This window comes from Strigops habroptila, chromosome 11 (assembly GCF_004027225.2).
Source record: "Strigops habroptila isolate Jane chromosome 11, bStrHab1.2.pri, whole genome shotgun sequence".
NCBI lineage: Eukaryota > Metazoa > Chordata > Aves > Psittaciformes > Psittacidae > Strigops > Strigops habroptila.
In genome coordinates, this window is record NC_046360.1 from 451,055 (window position 1) to 471,396 (window position 20,342).

Below are 20,342 nucleotides of genomic sequence, written 5' to 3' on the forward strand. Positions count from 1 at the left end.
ATTGTTTAGATTACGTTCAGTTTTAGATTATATGAAACTGTGGTGAGAAATGGGCACTTGCTTATGATGATAAAAATAGTTTTTCATAGCCTACATTGTTTTTCTCGTATGTAATAGGAACTGTTATAGCTTAGAACATCCCTGCGCAGTTCTTCACAGTAATTATGCGGCACCATTTTGCTCCTTGCGTGTGTTTGGGCCTGTGCACTGCACTGAGGAACTGTTCCTGCTTCACGTAAAGAAAACAGGGGGAAGACCAAACCTTTTCTTGTCCCTTAGGAAGAAAAAATCTAAACCATGTGGTTTTTCCTCTCCCCCTCAAAATCTGGTTTACATCTTTAAGATGGAGGGGTTTTTCCATTCCTTTTCCCTACCGTCTTTTAGGATGTGCTGTACTGGCCTTTCTCCTCCTTTTTGTGGAGCTTCTCTTGGAATCTGTTTTAAGGGGTTATATTTGAAGTGTTCTTGAAGGCTGCCTGCCTTCCACAGTGGTCTGGCCCAAATAGAAATGTGAAAAGTTCCCATTACTGAGCTGTAAAAGAATACTGTAAATGGGTTATGCAGAAAAAAACATTTAGATAAAAATTCAATTTTCTCTTCTACATACACTGCTAAGAATTAATAGCACATTCTTCCTAAATGGGTACTTCTATATTATATTTTCACCTTAATGAAATTCTTTCCAAAACAGGAGTGTTTAATTTAAAATTTTAGAGCAAAATTGATCTGTCTTTATCCTCAGTGCTCCCCCCCTTTAGTTAAATCTCACTGGAAGGACTACTGTGGGCTGCCTGGGTACACTATGGGAAATAGTTGTTGGGTTCAGAGGCCAGTGTCACAATTTGACTCTAGTCCCTTCGCAGGGCGTGTGTCACGGGGTACCTCTTACCCGTGTGACCACATCTGGATTTGTGCTTCCTGGCAGGGTGGTTTGTGGTGCATATGCCAGCTGTGCTCTTACTGGGCCTGTGGCCACCACACAACAGAGACACTTAACAGGTCATTTCTGCCAGAAGAAGCCCCAGGGTAGAACGGCCAAGCCCATTGTGGCCTTTGCCAGTGTCACCCGGCACGAGTTCGTCACTGCACATCTGGAGCAGATGTGATGAGCCTGAATGTGGCATGACCGGGCAGCACCACACAGCCCCTTGCAAACACACAGGCACTATTTTTAATACATCCCTTTTCTCTAGAAAGTAAATAAATGCCTAATTAAAAGAAGAAATCCTCCTTGGTGGTGCAGTGAAATGGCAGTGGAGGTGCCCCTGGAGACCTGGCTTGCCAGAGGATGCTGTGGCAGATCTGCTCACCCTTCCTTTGGGGGATAGGTGAGTGTGTTGGGGTTATCCCAGCCTTCCCAGCAAGTGTGCCGCGGTCAGGAGCAGCCAGAAAACCAAATCATATATTTGTGCTTTTTAATGGTTTCCTTTTCAATTAAAGGGTTTTACGGTGAGAACAAAACTGTACCGTAGGAATAGCGCTAATGGGAAGGTTCCTGCTTTAAGCAGCTATTCACTGCTGAGCTGCAGTGGAAAAAATGCTTTACTAAATAAATTGTTTGGTGTTTTCTTAGTGTTAGTAAAATGGCTCCTCTGTATAAGTGCTACTTGTGATGAGAGAGACACGGAAAGGATCTGATAAAACTCAAAGTCTCCATGTACAAACTAAAAATCACTTTGGCAGTAATGCTGAGCAGCCTTTTGCATCATTTTTGTGACAAACTACTCTTCAAGGGACTCTGTGTGACTCTCTGTTCAGGTGGTGGGTACCTTACTCAAGACTTGGCATCTGTTTGTTTTCTTTCTCTTGCTCCGAACTAACACAGAGTTTAATCCAAATTCTGGTTTTGAAAGGGGTATTTATAGGCAGTGGGGCTTTGACTACTTAGAGTCATCTTCCGATAGTCTTCCAATCCAAGAACAGAAAAATACTACACTCCTCATTAGGTGGGTTACACAATAGGTATTTATTCAGCCACAAAATTTCCCTTTTGTGATTCACTTTTTGTGAATCATGGCAGTTCAGTGCAGATTGCGGCTCACACTGTGCAGCCAATGTGCAGTTCCATGGAAGTAACATTAGAAATTTAAATATTTCCGGGTGGTCCTTTGTAACTTCCAAGGTTTGTGCTGGGGACATTGACTCTTGAGGGGTTTTGTGCAAAATGAAATTAAAAATGCCTCACAGAAACGATTGTCTGGAGTAACTCTGGAAGGGAAACGGTACTGAAGAGTCGCAGCAGCGTTCCCATCTGTGCTCTCACACTCCTGTGCTGGTTCATGCCCCAAGAGCAGGGAGCCTGTCATGGGAAGCTTTTGCTGCCCTGGGTGGGTGGTACTCACCCAGAGCGCTGCTCGGTTCCACGCTAGGTAGGGATTTCTTATGCGTCACTAGTTTATTAATTACTTTGCTATGGTGCTCGCTGTACCTGCAGGCACGCTGCATACTAAGTTGTGCATTTAAGTGTTGGTTGCTACAGTAGAAATTTTGATGGCCATTGTTTCTATCAAAAAACCCCACTTCTCATCTTCAAAGTCGCTGCTGTTACAATAATTTTCTCTTTGAATGTGTCAGGATTCTGTCTTTGATTATACACTGGATTGCCTCTTGTCATTGCAGAATGATTTTATTTTTTTTGGGTAGACAGAGACGTTTTTCAGTTCATCACAGTTCGTCCCCATCCCAGTGCTGCTTTAAAAAAGAGACTCTGTTGAAAACAGGTATTTAAGAATATAGATCTTCAAGAAAATAACTGGGTTTGACTTCTTATTTTCCTGGGAATTTCATAAAGCTGATGTGAAATACAGCTTCCTTTTACAATTTGAACTTAGACTTTCAAAATTTCCCTTTTCCCTCCACTCTTCTTTTTGCTTTTGATGGCACCAGAGAGCGTGATTTCAGAGATTTTCTTCCACTTTCTCATTTGCTGTTTTTGCAACTTACACCACCCAAAAAGAATAAATCTCTCTAATTCTAGCACCGGTTCATTCAGCTTTAGACAAGTTTTGGGAAAAAATAAAATAGAGAGTGGAAAAGGGGGGTTAGGAAATTAAATAATGCGTATTCTTTTACCAAAAAAAAAGAATGTGAAATACTAGATTTTTCCATTTTGTGTGTCACTATTCTCTGAAGCTGGGAAGGCTTTAGAAATGTTGGAAAAGAAAAAGGGGGAGGTAAGTGGTTAAATAAACAGTAACACTTGTTTTTATGGTTACAAGCAAAAGGGAGAGAGGGAAGGACGAAGTCTCATGGTCAACTTTTAAAAAGTATATGTGTGCATGGAGGGTTGTTGGCTGGTTGGGTTGTTGGCTGGTTGGCTGGCTGGTTTTGAAGATGGCTGTCTAACCTGGGGGACCGAGTGCTCTGCTGTCAGACCCTTCCTGCCATGCTGTCTGTTGAGAGTGGCTTCAATTGGAAACTGTGTTTTGGCTTATGTGATGTGTACTGGTTGTGCTCTGTCTACTTTCCAGGGACAAGAGTTTCCATCGGTGCTGTGATGGGTGCTCGCTGGCATGTAGCAGCTCCCTGAATGTGGTGATAGGAAGAAGGTGCCTGGGAAGCAGAGCTCCTCTCCCACTGCTGCTGAGGTGTGGAGAGACGTAACAATTTGTCGCTGTTCATGGTTGATGGCTTAAATTGTGGTGCTCTGCACTAGTACAATGCTCACCTTGGATCAAAGGGCAGGGGACCTTCTGAAATGGATTTCAGAAGCCTCCCTGAGTTAAGTGAAAGACCAGGGCAAGAGTGTTTGTAATTGTCTTGCTCTGTGTGTACGTGCAATCTCTTCCATCACTGAGTGATGTTGGTGCCACCATAGTAATGGGAAAACTGGACAAAAATGGGGGACAGTAGAACTGCATCAAGCACTGAACAGATTATCCCTTGGAAAACAGGCGGAAGATGGAATGGTGGGAGACCCAGGTAAAATCTGCAGATCCGTTCCTGGTTATGATTATGTGTGTGCATGCTTCTAGCAAGTCATTGTAAGACTATTACTTGCTGGGTGTATCGCTTCAGAGGGTTAAGCACAACTAAATCAAGACACCCTCTCGTTGGAGTTTGCCTGCGTGGTTGCACGTGATGGAAATCTGCCGTAGTTTGTAAATCCTGGCTGTGGTTTTGAACAGGTGCTTTCTGCCCTTGTGTTTCGTGAGGAAAAGAGCTAAAAAGGACTCGCTGTATCTTTAAACCATGAAAACCTCCCTGGGAAGTCGAAGGGGGAAGGGACCCTTTCAGGATTAATTAAACAGAGATGTCTTGCTGTAGACTTCAGGGTTTACTGATAAACGCCAGCCCCTCACCCACGGGTGGTGGTGGCTGCTATTATTTAATCAGGCCTATGACAAGGAATCTGAGAAATCTTCCCTTTCTCCTCCTCTGTCTTCCATTTATCTGTCCTCCCAACTTGTTTGTTTGTCTACGGTTAAGTTTTCCATGCCAGGGAGAAGCAGAGTGGAAATGTCAGGGGTCAGGCTGCAGGCAGGGAGCAGGCAGGGAGCAGGCAGCCCAGCTCCAGCCTTTGACTTTCTGAGAAACAGGAGATGCGTTTGTTCCAGGCAAGGTTAACTCTTTCAGCACAGCTGCCTTCTGCCCAGGAAGACCTGGAGGACTTGGAGGCAAGGTGGGTATGTGAAGACACTGAGTTCCTCTCTGTTCATCCACGTATCCTCTGGTCTCCTTCGTGATGGGTGCTCCTGCTGTTGTTTCACTCACCCTGTTATCTAAGCCCAGCAGGCCCAACATTTCATCTGCCTTGGCAGCTGTGCAGCTGGGAGATGAGGCTGCGAGGCTCCAAACCTCGGAGAAGGATGAAGGGTAGCATAATCTGTTGCAATGCTATCATGGATACCTGTATTTCCAGTAAACAGAGCACTCATCTGTGAAGGGTGGGATGCTGCTGTTGGGAGACACGTCTTTGAGCAGAAGCGTGGCTCAGGTTTGCACTCCGAAGGTACCTGGAGACCAGTCTGAACACCTTTGCCTTCGGAATAACCAGGTTTGCTGTTGGGCCGACTGACTCGGTGTCTCACAGGCTTTAAGGTGTGGGTAGAGCGGTGGTTTACGTGTGCAGCAGCCCTGGTTGATGCAGAAGCGATAGCTGGGGCTCACAGCTGGGGCTCAGTGAGGCATGTGGCTGCATGACTCGAGCTGTGCTCCCTGCATTGCCCCGCCTGTGCGCAGCAGCGATGTGATTCAGCGCTGGCGTGGAGATTGTTTGTTTGGTGCCACCTTTGCATTTGTGTTATTGTAGTGAAGCGGCTGCTGAAGAGCCACGTCTGGCCTGGTTTGTCAGGGCTCCGAGTGCAGACAGTGCCCTGCTTGGGGCAGTTGCAGGAGGAGATGACAAGGTAGTCCTTACGCCATCGCATGGAGCTTCTTCATATTTGGCTTTATTTCAGCAGTGGAGGGCTTGTGTGGAACTTGCACATGTTGAGCTGAACATCTTCCCTTCTTACGTGTTCCAGGGACATTGACATTGTTGTGGGTCATAAATCCTGTGAGCATGTGGCTGGAAAGGGAGCCCGTATTTCAGCGCTGGGTTTGAAAATGCAACTGTTCCGTGTTGCGCTGGCCCATTTTGTTGATTTTCTGGCCAGTGAAACTTTAGAGTTAATTTTCCGCTGGAGCGGTGAAGTGTGTGTACCGGTGACTTCCCTGCTTCAGCAGCTGTTTGCTCCTGATTCGTTGCTATTCTGAGAATTTCGTGAAGACTCTCCACAGTGATGTGACAATTGGAAGAAAAAGATGAGCTTATATTTTCTTACCCTAATAGTGGCACTTACAGACGTACCTCAGAAAGCCAAGTTTCTTTGGGTGTTCTTTTTTAAGGTGGATTTCCCTTGCTGCCATTCCTCCTCCACATGGTTGTGGATTTCTTCTATCTGATGAGTGGTTTGCTTTTCCTTCAGATAGATTTGATTTTAAAACATGCTGTTCAAACAAACCCTGGTCCTCCGTCAGCTTTGTGACCCCCAGCTGAATCACCACACCTTTCTGCTGCTTTAGGGGATGTTTCTGAATGCACCAAATCCATTATTTGGCAACAACATTTCCATCTTGCTGTGGCCAAGATAGAATTTGGGGTATAGCAGAATCTGGGGTTGTACCAGAATCTGTGAACTGCGACTCTGCAGGTGCCCTGGTGAGAGCCGGCTTTGCTCTCGGGTCTCTGCTCTCGCTGGTCTCTTACACTGTGTGTGGTGAAATTGTTTGAGCTGCTTTTGATTTCAGGGAGGCCCAAGGTCCGCTCATATAAACTGCTACTTCTGAGACACCAACTGCAGTTAGAGGTCTCCTAAAGAGGAATGGGATGTGTTTCAAGGTAACACTATAAATGAATGGGATAAAAGAGCTAAAGGTCCTGGATGCTGTTTCTTCTCTCTTACTGTTAGCCTTTGGTAAACTCCAGTTATATTTTCATGAATATCCTTGAACTCGTATGGTTTAACCTGGAGCATTAATGCACATGATCACCATTTCTTGGTGTGCAAGCGTCTCAGATGTGTGAGGCCCCTGGGAGAGATTGACTTTGCCTGTGGCAGTTTTGTATTATGGTCTCTCATAATTGTGAGTTATAGATCGGGCAGAGGCACCTCCAGGAGCTGCGGGAGGAGCTGGGAGGAGCCTGTAGGGATGGGAGCAGGAGAACCCTCGGTCCTGGCTCTGGCCACCAAGCTGGATGCAGATCTGGCTTTGGGATACGAGGATATGGCATCTGTTGATTTCTTTGGGAACAAGGCAACTAAACACATCAAAGCCTTTGGCCAGTTGTACCCAAGCCTTCGCCTCACAAGAGACTAATGATATTTCAGCGACAAATGCCCTTTTTTACACTTGGCTAATATGTACTCATTTAATTTGCATCCTGAAACTAAGTGACCACAAAGTTCTTTGAAGGGAATCTTCCTTCTTTCACTCTGTTTTCACTTCATTTAAGGAAAATAGAGATTTCCATGTATGATGTGCAGGGCTTAAATATCCTACTTATTGTTGGCATTTCTATTTTTTCTCCAGCAATTATGTAGAAGCTCTTGCACAGATCTGACGAGAGAGAGCTGGAATTTACATGTTTCCTCCTCTGTTGCGCTCCGTGCATAATCACCATCTATTCACCGCCTTTACAAACCCGCTCATGCACCCACTTCCCTTGCCAGGGTGAGTGGGCATTTTCCTGCTATTTTTGGAGGCCTGCTCTGTGCATCGAAACCTGCATTAGGCTGAAGGCGATACTGGTACTTCAATACATTGGAGTGTATTGAACAATTGCATCTGACTTCTGTGCAGGCAGAAAATTCCACCTTGGGTTTTATGACCAACTTTTTCTTTGCTCGTGCATTCTGGCTGTCAAGAGATGGATTCCCAGGGGCTGGAGTGGTGTGTAAAGCTGCCGTGTGATAATTTGCGTACATACGAAATAAATGTGAAAGTATTGGATGCAAAAACCAGCATTTCCTTACTCATCACGGATGTGTGGGTTGTTACCCTCGGTGAAAATAGGCTCAAAGCATTTAGTTAGTGCAAGTGAGTGATGTACGCTGACAGCAGAGAAAACATGGGATCAGTCAGCCAATATTCACTCCTACCGTGGAGTTCTCCTTTTCACGTTACGTGCTGGATGGATGCAGAGGTAGGGACACGGCTGAAGCAGCTGCAGCGCTTTGGAGGGAGGAGTAGGAGAAGCTGTTTGTTGCCTTCGTACCAGTGCTGGGTCTGAGTGTAAATGTGATGGAGCCAGCGGGCAGGGTTTAGGCAGTTAACTCCTTTCCAAGACGAGCAGAAGTGCTCAGAGCTCCCAGAGGATTCTCTGGTCTTGGATGGCAGCGTATGAATGTTGGGAGCGTTGAATTGGTTATGCTGGGATGGGTTGCAGTTGCCAGACTCCTATTTGCTTTGTCCTGGAAGCATCCAGGAATGGTTTGACTGTTGGTGGCAGCTGGTTTGGTTTTTAAAGCCATTTTTCCTCACTTGGGCAGGGCTGTAGCTTCTCATAACGGGCAGAGCTTAGGAGAGCACAGTGTTGGTGACGGCACTGGGGAGCCTGACCGATGGTTCAGAGCCATATGATTTGGTTGTGTTGGCTTAGACCATAGCTGAAGGCTTGGCCATCAGCTTTCAGTGGCTGTTAGACACAGCCTTGGTTTGCCTTCATGGGGGAAGGCAGGCCTGGGCTAGCAGGAAGCAGCAGCTGCTGTGATGGGATTTGGTTTGCAAGAATGGTCTTTTATTACATGAGATGCAAAACCCGAACCTTGCCTCTTCACAAGGGGGCCATGCAGAACCCCTCTGTGGATTGTGTATTTTGCAGTAAAGCCAGCCCGAGAGTGAATGTGTTAAACTGAAAAGAGGAACTGCAAGTATCCAGAAGAGAGGAAGGATATGAGTTAAAAACAGTCCGTTGTCCCTGTTGCTGTCTAGCGGGAGCTAGTGCTGTCCTGAAGTATGGAGATTCTGGCTCCCCCCTCCAACACAGAGCTTAGGTTTCTTCTCGGAGAGTCATAGAGCTGCAAAGCAGTAATTTAGCAGTAGCCTCCAGAGAAATAAAAGGTGTAGGCAGTTTCACACTTCCCTGTAAAGCCCTGGACACGTGTTGCTCTAGGCTGGGTGGTGGGCAGGAAAGTGGAGAACTGTGGGTTCCCCCTTTGTCATCTCCTCAGGCAGGGTGGAGGGAACACGTGTTTTAAAACAGCAATGTTGTTCTCATCCACACATTGTTCATTCTGTGTCTTCAAGGTCACGCTACATGTAAGGTGACTGCCACTTTTTCCACCAATGGGGTTAGCATGTTTCCTACTTAATGGTGTTTTCACCAGTTTCTTCAGACAGCGGGATGTGGCCAACAGTCTGAGTTTGTCCCCAAGTCATATCCACCCTGGCTGGCTGCTGAAGCTGTAGGGTAGGACACTGCAGTCCTACTGTAGCCCTACAGCCGTAACAACAAACCCTTAACGCTGCTGTGGGTTTGAGCAGCCTCCCTGTCGTGGTGTGTGCATCCTCTTATTGCTCCTGGTGAAAACAGAAGCGCGAAAAGAGGTCAAGGGAGAAAAAGGATAAATATGTATTCGCAGCAAGCACTCTGTGTCTCCTGTTAACTGAATTCCCTGCAAGCAGTGAGCATGGCTGGAGCTCCGTGCCAGCTCTGAGGCCATGGAAAGCAAAATAAACATCTTTGCAGCATGGGCTGATACATGCTCCCTTTAGAGTCACAGGCACCTGCAATTAATCATGCTGTCTGTGGAGGAAGAGGCTTTGAGGATTAGAGGACATTGCCAGACCTGATGGGCTGATGGAGGGCTGGGCACTGCCCAGTGCTGAGGGTAAATGGACTGTGTTCCCAGCCCTGGCCAGCGGGGACGGCTGTGCCGTGCCTTCAGGTGAGTGGTGTCTCATCTGTGTGCAGCGAAGTCAAATGCTTTAATCCTGGTTTGAGGGATATATTAGTGGTGTGGGACAGTGCTCAGTGCTGTGCATGCATTTTTGGCTGAAGAGCCTTCTCTCCTTTGTGAGAAAGGCTTTCATAGGGAGGCTCAGCTGGCTCGGTCTCGGCAATAAATCTATGGGCTGACCAAGCCAAATGACTTCTTGAAATGTTAATGAGTGAGATGTGGCGTTGGGGTATCTCTGCACAGTGCTCCTGGCCGGCGGAGAGGGGAATTGCCTGGTCCCCATTTTGGCTGTGCTGCTCATTACGAGTCCTCGGGATCAGTTGTTCATCTTAACTACAAACACTTCCGATTTCCTTTATTTTTCTATTACAATATTGGGGAAGGTGGCACCTTTAAGCATCTTACAGGCTTTAAAAATTGCCCAGGTTACAGAAAATACATCAAGGATTTTGGAAATGGAGCAGATGGGGCTTTGCATTGGGCGCTGGCAGAGTGCTCAGTGCTGCAGAGTCCAAAGCCAGGCATTTGACCCAACGCATTGCCAACAGAAGAGGCTGATCCAGTCCAAAGCAGGGTACAGGTTCCCTGGGCGAAGACCAGAAGTGGTGCAAATTCATGGAATAAGCAGGTGGCTGGTGCCATGTTTGTGTTTATAATCAAATGCAAGATGTGCACTTCCTGGTCAAGAAAATGCTTTTGTCCAGGATTTTGTCAGTGCTACAGTGGCGATGGAGGAGATAGTTCATTTGTTTATCAACACAAATGAACTAGTTGTGTTTAGAAATACAATTTTGGAAGTAAATTAATCTGTGGAGACTTGGTCCAGTGTGCAGGGAAACATGAAATGTTTTCAGACCTTGTTTTTCTTGAAAACTGAAAAAGATGATTCTGTGCTGTGTACAAATGCAGAGCTATGTGCCTGAACCAATATGTCAAACTGTCATGTGGGAGATTTGGTGAAAAACATCTTGTCCTAAGGGAATAATTTTAAACACTATATGTAGGTTTGCTGCCTCATAAGAGATCATTACTCAAATCTATTCCCTCGTACGGTAGCTCGGCCTCTGCTTAACGGGCACAGGGTGAACAGAAGCCTATTAACACATCCTTTAAGAGTGGTTATCAGATGGTAGAGGGGAAACTGATCTCTGGTGAGGGAATAGAGCGGTTTTGGCCAGATCCTGTGATTTACCTTTAACAAGATCAGTAGCAGTGCAGGGCTTCACGCTCGGCTGGCCATCGAGGGCGGCAGCGGCGGGGCCGAGCGGGGCGGGCGGCCAGAGCCTGGGCAGCGCGGGCGGCCGTGGCTTTGTCAGAGCCGGTGAAGAAGTGTAAGGGACGAGCCCCGGGGCGAGCAGCCATTCCAGGGATCTTCACCTCCTGTTTGTCACTTCAATCTCTCAGGGACGCTGAAATGTGGAGTGGAACCTATTCCCGACCAGACCCCTACCAGACTGTGGCTGCGTACTCGCGCCTGCTTGTCACTGCCTCCTGTTCCTTTTGGTAGTGGTGGGTTTGGCAAAAATGAGAGGAACGGTGTGAGCAGCACCTGAAGAGCATCAAAAACTGCCAGAGCTGCTGTGTAGCATCCACAGTTGCCTTGACTACACCCCATCCCTCCCTCAATCTCTTCTCTTACCAGATGATGCACATAATGCATGCTAGCAATGCAGGTGAACTCTTTTTTAATGGATTAACTTACCTAAAAATCAGAGCACATCTGGATTTGCACAGTGCTTGGTGGGGTCATCATGGGTAGGAGAACACGTTATTTTTAAAGAATGCATGAGAAGATGCTGCATGAGGGAAGAGGCTTTGCAGAGCAGCTTAACGTGGGCTGAGGAAAGAGGGAGAGAAGGAAGCCGGAAAGATTGGAAGTGTGTATACATGGTGTCTTCAGGAGCGAGGAGAGTGTCGGGATCTAATCTTGCTAGAGGGAAATATGTTTTCCCTGGGTCAATGTGAAAGAGCAGCTATAGTGTGTGTATTGAACTTTGTGGTGGGGCAGAACTCCTGCATCTTCTCCCTGCATCCCAGCTGTGGGTGCCCATGCTCCTGGGGAGGCTCCTGCATTCTTACTGTGCTGCCATCAATGCTGCGCACACAAACAGCACCCAGTGGCTTTCTGGAGGCACGCACGGCTTTGGGAGTAGAGCAGGACAGGAGAGAGCTTCCCAAACGTGCAGGTCAGAGCAGGGGCTGGGGCAGGAGGAGGCTCCTGAGCCTTCCCGTGCTCTGCCCATGCCTTGGTGATGGAAACGTGTGTAGGTAAAGCCTGCTCAGGAGCTCAATGGGCAGCTCTTACCTAGAAGCAAACTTTAGTATTATATTTTTTAAAACCTTTTCGGTCCTTTGGGAACGGGAAGTGTATGTGTGTTTATCTGTCTCTGAAGGAGAGCAGCCCTGCGTGTTTGTCTCACTGGCTTGATACAATTCTTAACCATTGCTGGTGTTTGTTGTTGTAACTGATGAATGTTAGCAAACTGTGCAGAGATTGCTTGGAAATATTTACTTAAAACATGCAGTTTGAACTGCAGTAAACAAACCTGCTGGAGTATTTGCTGAGCACGAACATGCAAGGGCTTTGAAAATGGCCGGGCTTAATTCACTTTCATGTTCCAATGGATGTTTGCAAATATTTCATCGCTGTAGCCACCCAGCTCTTCCAGATGTTGTGGCTGCCTCTTGGAAGTGCCTGTGCACAAGCTGAGCTAATAATATTAATCAAACCTCATGTTAACTTCCAGAGCATTCAGTCATTATCGCAGGAATTTTCTCTGCAGTGAGCAATTTTGCACACTTGGCTGGGATGCACTGCACTGGCTTTGCCTCCTCTTTGTCTGCCTCTGAAATACAGAGTATGGGTTGCTGCTTTGGGCAGGATAATGGTAGGATGGGCCATTAGAATCAAAAAGGAAGAAAAGGTTTCCAGTGCTGGAAATTTAAGCTCGATCCGTGCAGGAACTGGCTTTTGGGACCACCACAACATCACCCCTCTGCGGGGTGTGAGGAGGTGCCACTGCGGTGGGCACTGGGTGGTGGAACCCACGGTGGACGCAGGCAGTTGGTGGCTTTCGCTCTGCGGGGGACTGTCCTCCCTGGAGTGATCCCATCATCACCTATGGGAGCCACGGCGGCTGCTGGGGCATGCGCTGAGGATGGTGCTTTGGGGTGAGGACGCTGTCATTGTTGAGCCGTTCCCAGACTCCTGTTGGTCTTTGGTCACTTCACTGCTTTCGTGCCTTCCGTGTGTACACGTTGTGCGCTTACATGTGGCGTTTTATCTCTTATCTCTACTTCAACATTTGCTGTTTTCAGGCAGCACCGGGTGGTTCTACTTGTGTCTGTCCCAGGTTCTGTTGTGTCACGTCCTTTGGTTTGGAGAGGAAGTCTCCACCCAGACCATCTTGAGATCCCGGGTGTGGAGGAGGGCTCTTATTGGAAGGGTATTGCTTTTGCTAATAACACAAGTTTCTTGCAGTAGTCGCTAATAGAGGCAGTTGCGCAGTTTAAACATAATTTGTTTGAAAATTCCTAGGTTTCAATTAGGTATACCTCATGACTGACAGTGATTTATCTGAAACTTGGCACCCACGAGGCAGTGATGTGATGACACCCTTTTGCGTTACCCGACTAATTTTAACCTGCTGAGTCCCATCAATCTCCACTAGCAATACTCCCAGGTCTGTGTGCACTGCAGAAGGCAAGTGCTGGGCACTGCTGGTTTGAAGGGGTCAGGAAGGCAGTAAGGAAGGCTGGTGAGACTGGTCCGCTGAGAGAGTTTGGACAAGCATTGGTCAGTGTCTCCTGCTTAAGAACATGATTCTCATCAGGTGGATCAGCACAACTTTAGGTTTTTAATATAAAGGGGTGTGGTTTGGTTTGGTTTTGTTGTTGTGTTTTTTTTTCCTGGAAAAGCATCATAGCTCTCTCAAGACAGAAATATTGGAAAAAAGTCAATTGCACTGAATGTTTCCCTTCAGATTGGCTTTGAGAAGGCCTGTGCAGATGCAAGCCTTACTGCAGGCTCTCATCCCGTTTGTGTTTTGGGTTTGAAAGATCATTTTCTGTGCTCTTTAACAACAGACCAAGAGAGCTTGAGCTCCCACGCAGCCTGTGTCATCATGTGAACAGTGGCAATTGGTGTTGACTTTGCAAACTCAGGATCAGATCCATTCACCTCATTTCCTTGGGTTTTCCGCTGAGGCCAGTGAATCCTGTTCATCACTGGGGATAGATTTTGCATTGATTACTTTATTAGTAGTTTACTTCTGACTGTGCTGGTTTACAAGTAAATAAGGCTAATTTTTTATTCTTTAGATATTTGTGGCATATGAACTTCCTCACTTAATTACTGGCAAGGACCCGCTCCGTTCTGGGTGTCAGCGGTGTGGGCATGGCCAATGCAGGGATTGCTGCCAGCGCAGTGCAGCGCAGCTCTGGCTCTGATCCCAGCCCAGCACCGGGCACACGGAGCTGGGTGTTGGGTCCCACCCTGGGGACGTGCTGTTGAGAGGTCAGTCTCTGGAGCCCTGCAGTAAATGCTCCTGCAGAAACCCCACCACGATCTCGGAGCCCCTCGTGGCAGCAGATCAGCAGTGGGACTCTTTCCTCTTTCTCTGCAGCAGAGGAAGAAAGCTGCTGTCACAAAGACTAATCTCAAGGCGCTGGCTTTTCCTGTACCAAGACCAGCATGTCCTGTACAGTCAAGGAGACCTAAGAATAAGAAATGTTGGGTACTGTGTGCGCTCTAAGTGTTCACAATCTGTATTTGTGAACAAATACAAATAAGAAAAACGTTTCCCTTTCTCAATTCTCTGCACAATCCCATTTGAGTTTTAGATGTTTTATAAATAGAAAGTTATTCAGGTATATTTACATTCAGGATAGTGAGTTTAAAATCGAACATCTCATCAAATAGCATTTATTTAGGGAGTCTTTCTTTTGCCCTGTGATTTTCCTGAAGTGTCACCGTGCCCTCGGGGTACGGACTGCAGTGGACCAGCTCCGCAGCACAGATGTGTCCCTCGTGTTAAGGGCCACGCTGGAAACACCCCCAGGGAGGAAAAGCTGCTTGTTACCACTCAGAGGCAGGCACAGGCTGTGCAGGGAGGGTCTGGGGCGTGATGGGGCTCGGGGAATGGAGGGAGGAGTAGAAGCTCCTTGCGCTGGGCAAGGGCAGGCTGTGTTGGTCCATCTCTGCCTGCTTAAGCTCTGCATTGGGGTATTAAGTGATGAACTCTGCTCCTTGGTGCTGCTTATTTATCAAAACTGACTAAAAACCCCAATGCGAACCACAGGGGACTGTAATCCACTCTGGGATTTAGGGAATGCGAGCATCTTAGACCTGCTGGTGTTGGATCTTTGTCCGAGCAGTGGATGAGGGCATCCTGCAGAAGTGCAAGCCTGGAGCATGGCTGTGCCAGGCTGAGGTGTGTGATGGAGCTTTGTGTGGGGTTTGCACATGGTTGCACTAACGCAGCGTGTGGCGGAGCAGCAGCAGTGCTGCTCTGAAGCCGTGTTCCTTCTCCTGTCATTTACAGCGTCGTGTCCCCAGATTCTAAAGTTTCTTTCTCTGGTATTATGATACTGTTTTGGATATGAGCATCTCTGACATTCTATAATCAAGCATTAAAAGCATTTTCAAGTTTAAACCAGGGACTTCTAGACTAGTTGAAGATTATTTTTTAATATCACCGTGATTGTGTAATGAGCTGTTCAGTTCCCGTTTGGTGTCTGGTGTAGCAACTGCTTGAGTGAAAGGAATACAGCTTCCCCCATGAAGGGTGGTAAACCTTCACTGCTTGGCTTTGTGGAACACAAGAAGGATGATGTGAAGGGCAGCTTGAGGAGTTCCCTGAATGCTGTGGTTGTGTTGCGTGGATGAGGTTGTGTGCACTGGTGGGGTTACATTGATGGGTTGTGCGCGCGGATGCGTTGCGTTGCAGTTCTCCTAACGCTCTCTCTGAACCCTTTCAGCCCACGACCTTCCCCCAAGCAAGACGACGGCGGCGCAGACGGGCAGCCACCTGCAGTGCCTCTCGGTCCACTGCACGGACGACGTGGGCGAGGCGAAGGGCCGGACTGCGGTGCCAACATGGAGGTCCCTGCACTCGGACATCTCCAACAGATTTGGGACTTTCGTGGCTGCCCTGACTTGAACAAAAGAAATTATTTTTTTTCTCTTTTTAATTTCAAAGGGCCGCTACTGCTAGGTGGACTATTTTTCTAGGTTGGTACCTGCTTAGTGGCATATGGACTGGAAAGGGTTAATTTAAAGTAAACCTCAAGTTTTTTTTAATCTTCTGCCACAGTATGTTACCAGTGTTAACCCTTCTGCAGTTAGCACACTTTTGCTTAAGATTTTCCTGCTAGACCACTTTCTCCCATTATTCTGTAACCTTGGCATACATTTATAGATGAGGCCTTTTCCTTTTTCATCTCAGCGTATGTCCAAGTCACGTATGTCATAATAAGACAAAGCTCCTCCTCCTCCTCATTTGCTTTGTTTTTCCTTTTTTTTTGTTTTGTTTTGTTTTGCTTTGTTCAGTGCTTATTACAATGGTGATCCTGAAGAACAGCAGTTCAGGAATAAATGCCGGTTAAAGTGAAATGGTCATCATTATATCATATATTATATTGACCCAGCTTTTGCCAGTCACATACAAACCAAACGCTCTGTTGAACATTCAGGCAGGGAGCCTGCCCTTTCCTGAGACAGCGATGTGCTGCCACTGATAACGTTCCGCCTCCCTGGCGGGGCGAGGGCGCGCTCCTGTGTGTCCCCTGGCGAAGCCCAGGGATGGAGCTGTCAGGAACGGGCTGGTTCAGGTGCGGCCGGGGAAGGGAGAGAGAAGTTTTTCTAAATGAGTCTATCAGGAAGTTTGCTGAAAATTCAGTCTCATCATCATCTCCTCTGAGTGCCCATGCGCCCTCTCTGCTTGTGAGGGGCAGTGGGGACACAGCCTCCTGGTCCTGGTGATGCTCCCACAGCTCCCACTTCATCTCTGCTGGAGAAAGTACCCTCAGAGCTGGGGCTGGGGCTGTCACCAGCATGTCCCGTGTCCCCAGAGCCCGGCCAGGTGGCACGGCTATACCTGCCTGGTTTTTGCCTGTTTTAGCTGAAGGAAGACGCTGTTGGTCCAAGCGGGGTCCAGTGTCCCATGCCCTTGTCTGTGGGTGCCCGGCTCCCACCGTGGCTGTTCTGGTGCTGTGGCAGTGGTCGGGGTCAGCCCATGTCGGTGGTGCAGGGGCTGCATGACCAGGGTCATCATTTCCTAATCTGCCAGGGCAGGGAGACCCCACGTTAGACACCCCGAACTCATCCGAGGCCCCGTTTCTGCCACGCATCGAGGAACAGTGCTACTGCATGCACACAATTAAAGGAAAACCATACTTTTCCTGCTTGAAATAGATAATGCTCATTTGAGAAGAAAGTTGGAAGCAAACCAGATAAAACCATGACTGACGCGATGATCTGACCCTCCCCCTGCCTGTTCTTTGTGTTCCTCCTCTCAGGAGTGTGCACCACCCCGTTCAGGGAGCTCCCTTCCCTCTGCTCCCCGAAGCCTTAGAACATCACTGGAGATTTAGGTTTTAGCTATGAAATAAAGGTCGGCCTCTAGGGTTATTTATTACTTCTGTCATGAATTCACAGAATGTGTCCCTGCCCAAGGGATGGAGTGTGAAGACTGCTTTGTGTTTTATCTTTGATGATTGTGCTGGGCTTTTAATTATTTTAATGGTCTCAGTAGGCACCAATGGAGAGAAAATTCTGCCAAAACACCAGTGGCATGGGGTGGTCTGAAATCCTCACTCGGTCATATGTGGCTTCAGAGAGACTCACAGTGTTTGGAAATGTTATTTGAATATGCTCTTATTAACCATGCATGGATTGATTTCCTCTTATGGGTCTGGTCAGTGACTTGGTTTTGGGTAAATTTGGATAGTTTTGAACCTTGATTTTCAATATTACTTTACTTTCTGTTGAAGCTGGAGCTGCCACGAGGATGAGGATTTTTGCCCATCCTGGAGCGATTGGCTTGGAGCTGCCTCACACCCACTTGGTTTGAACAAAAGGATGGGATAGTTCTGTGTTCTGTACCTTCTGTAGGTGTGTGTGTGCTGCCGAAAGCTCAAAGCTCCTCCCTGTACTTGCAATAAAACATCACCATCCCACTGAAATATCTCCTGGTAGGTAATAATTGGCAGCCCCTGCTCTGGAAGATGCCTCTTTGTCTGTGATGTAAGTACTGGTTCACCCAAAGAGGTGTTGAACCTGAAATCCTGCCTGGCAAAGCTGTGCCTGCCAGGAGTGATGCTGTGGTGGGCTTGATCTGTGGCTCCTGCCCCATCCTGGCAACTCCTGCCTATTCCAGCCAGGTGGGTCTTGGAGTAACCCCAGCAAAACACTTGCCTAGACCTATGATACCACATTTCAGCGCTTACAGCTGAAAATCTAGGAAGAGTTCATGGTCCGGTGGCATTCTTGTACTGAGTGCAGCCCCATGGCGACTTCTTTGCTTTTAGTTTTTCCTGCTGCATTCAGGAGAACAGGTTTTTCAGGCTTCCTGAGGTCTGGGATGCACACCCTGCTACCAGGAAGAGACCTCTCGGTGAATGCATCCAGCATTTCAGATCTCTTTTAAAGAGAAATCCTCCTTGAAGCAGAAATGTGGTGACTCGGTCTCACCCACCCTTTTCTTCTGGTTTGCTCTCTGCAGCTTGCGCTCCTCTCCTGGAGTTGTCCTCATCCCCTTGGGACCTACTTCTTCACTTGCTCATAGAAATATAAAGTGTAAGTGATTCTTTAACCCCCCCTGGAACCCTGACAGTTTTCAGTCCTGCAAGATGAGGAGGGCCGTGCTGAAGCCAGGGATTCTCTGCTTTTTGGCAAGGGTCAGAACAGAAACGGTACATATCACTGACCAGGAGGAGCATCACTTCATGCTCTCAACCTGGTGTATTTGGTACTGATGGCACACACAGAAGGCTAGAGCTTTGTGCAAAGCTTGTGTTGCCTGCAGTCATGTCATTGAACTCATCTTCTCTATTAATTTGGCACTGAATGCACTGTTTTACTTTTTTTTAACACATGAAGTCTCAGCACAGCCCCACATGGCAAGAATTAAAATTATTTCATTTTCTGAATAATAATACTTCCAGCTGAAGTGTATTCAAGTGCTGTAGGAAAAAGCCTGTTGTGCACGAGGTAAGTTGCACTCTCATGGAGAGGGCAGCTGAGGCACAGGCGCGTCGGCCCGTGTGTTCCCCAAGCGACCGGGTATAGCCAGGACAATGTGAACTTGCTCCTGCTTGTCCCACAGGGCTTTCAGACGGGGGGGAGGTTGTGCCAACACGTCAAAGTCCCATGGTGACTGTCCCATTAAGTTATGCCCAATCTTTGTGTTGTGAACAACAGCTAAAATGCAGCTTCACATTTCTTTTGGAGACTTCTCCCTGCCTTGCCCAGTGGTTTGGGTTCTCCAGGCATTGGGAAAGGGTAGCCTGGACCTTCCTGACCTCCCAACCCAGCTCCCAGGCTCCTTGGTCTTCAAGTTAAAATGTAATAGCAAACAGAGCAAAATGTCTCTTGTATTGAAATTGGGAGGAGGGATAAAGTATCTCTGCCAAAAAGAGAAAAAAGGGCCTTATTTATGAAATACTCACGTTACTCTTCTCCAGATCACTTTTCCCCAGGGTTACTGGTTCTGTGCTATTCTAGCTCGGTTGTTAGAGCATCACTGACAGAGGGTTTAGACTCATTTTGTTTAGTTAAGGGTTTCATGGTGTGGGTAGGGTGGAAGGGAATGAACACCAGAATTGTGTCTTTGGGCCAGTCAGGGGTGGTGTTGGGTGCTGTGCATCTGCATGGTCCTTCGGGGCTGCTTGGCTTTCCTGAGCCAGAAACAAGGATCAGGCTTCCAGGCACCAGCAACGAGGCAGAATGTTCCTACCTCCTGTGAGGGGAGCGCAGGGCAGCAGGATGCGGTGGGGGACAGAAAGGGACAAACCTGGTGAATTTGGGTTATTTTTGTGAAGCTGCAGTGTGAGGTATTCTCCAGTACTTGGTTCATGGCTGTTCAATGGATGGTGTGTAAGAGCATAACCCATTTTTACAGAATTGTTTCTCCTTTATTGCTTAAGGCTAATGGAGGAAATAGTCTAATTTTGTCTTAGAAATTCTCTATTAAAATTGTTGATTTGAGTCCATCCGCTCATAGATTCTGACTGATGAAACTGCAGGCTGTGATTTCCGGCTGTTATAACTTTATCACTATTCACTACCCACGAATATTACAGCTTTAAAACAGCCTTAAGCAAAAGGATGTTATTTCTTTGTACTGAATTTGGTTCATGGAAAAGAAGAAAACACCTCAAAACACTGGTAATCCGTACTGCATTGCAAACTCTTCTGAAAATGTTATTGCACATGTAAAATATGAAAACTTGACTCTGCTGTGTGTTAGGCAATCCTGTAATCCTTTTCTTTTTCTTTTTTGTTTTTTTTTTTTTTTTCTTTTTTTGATTCTTGTTAAATTCATTTCCTAAATGCTTGGTTGGAAGACTGTGACAATAGCTCATGAAACTGAGTGGTATTTTTCTTTCTTTTTTTTTTTAAATATGTAAAGTGCAGTCTTCTGTATTCATGCATATTGTACATATCTGTATATGTTTTACTGAGCAACTAAATAACAATAAATATGATGTTAATGGTGGCTATTGTAGATTTCATGCCATGTTTGTTTGTTTGTTTGTGGAGTAAGTCCTTCTCCCCCTGAGATGTGAGAAGTGAAAGGATCTGGTCACACACAGGTAAGCCCTGAGCCCCGCGGTGGTGGTTACCAGTTCTGCCCGTGGTGTGGGGAGCCCCTCGCCAGGGGCCGGCTCCCCGTGGTGGTGGGTGTCAGGCGGGGCTGGATGGGCTGACCCGTCAGATGCCAGGGCTCTGCTGAGCTG

At 47.2% G+C, this 20,342-nt stretch overlaps 1 protein-coding gene across 1 annotated transcript in view; it reads left to right on the top strand.

The window, feature by feature from the left end:
• The window catches only part of MN1 (MN1 proto-oncogene, transcriptional regulator), a 34,971-nt gene extending 14,870 nt beyond the window's left edge, over positions 1 to 20,101 (top strand). The window contains exon 2 of the mRNA XM_030501330.1: positions 15,363 to 20,101. Coding sequence (XP_030357190.1) covers positions 15,363 to 15,544 — 182 coding nt within the window. The 3' untranslated portion in view covers positions 15,545 to 20,101. The remainder of the gene's footprint in view (positions 1 to 15,362) is intronic.
• Positions 20,102 to 20,342: the final 241 nt, after the last annotated feature.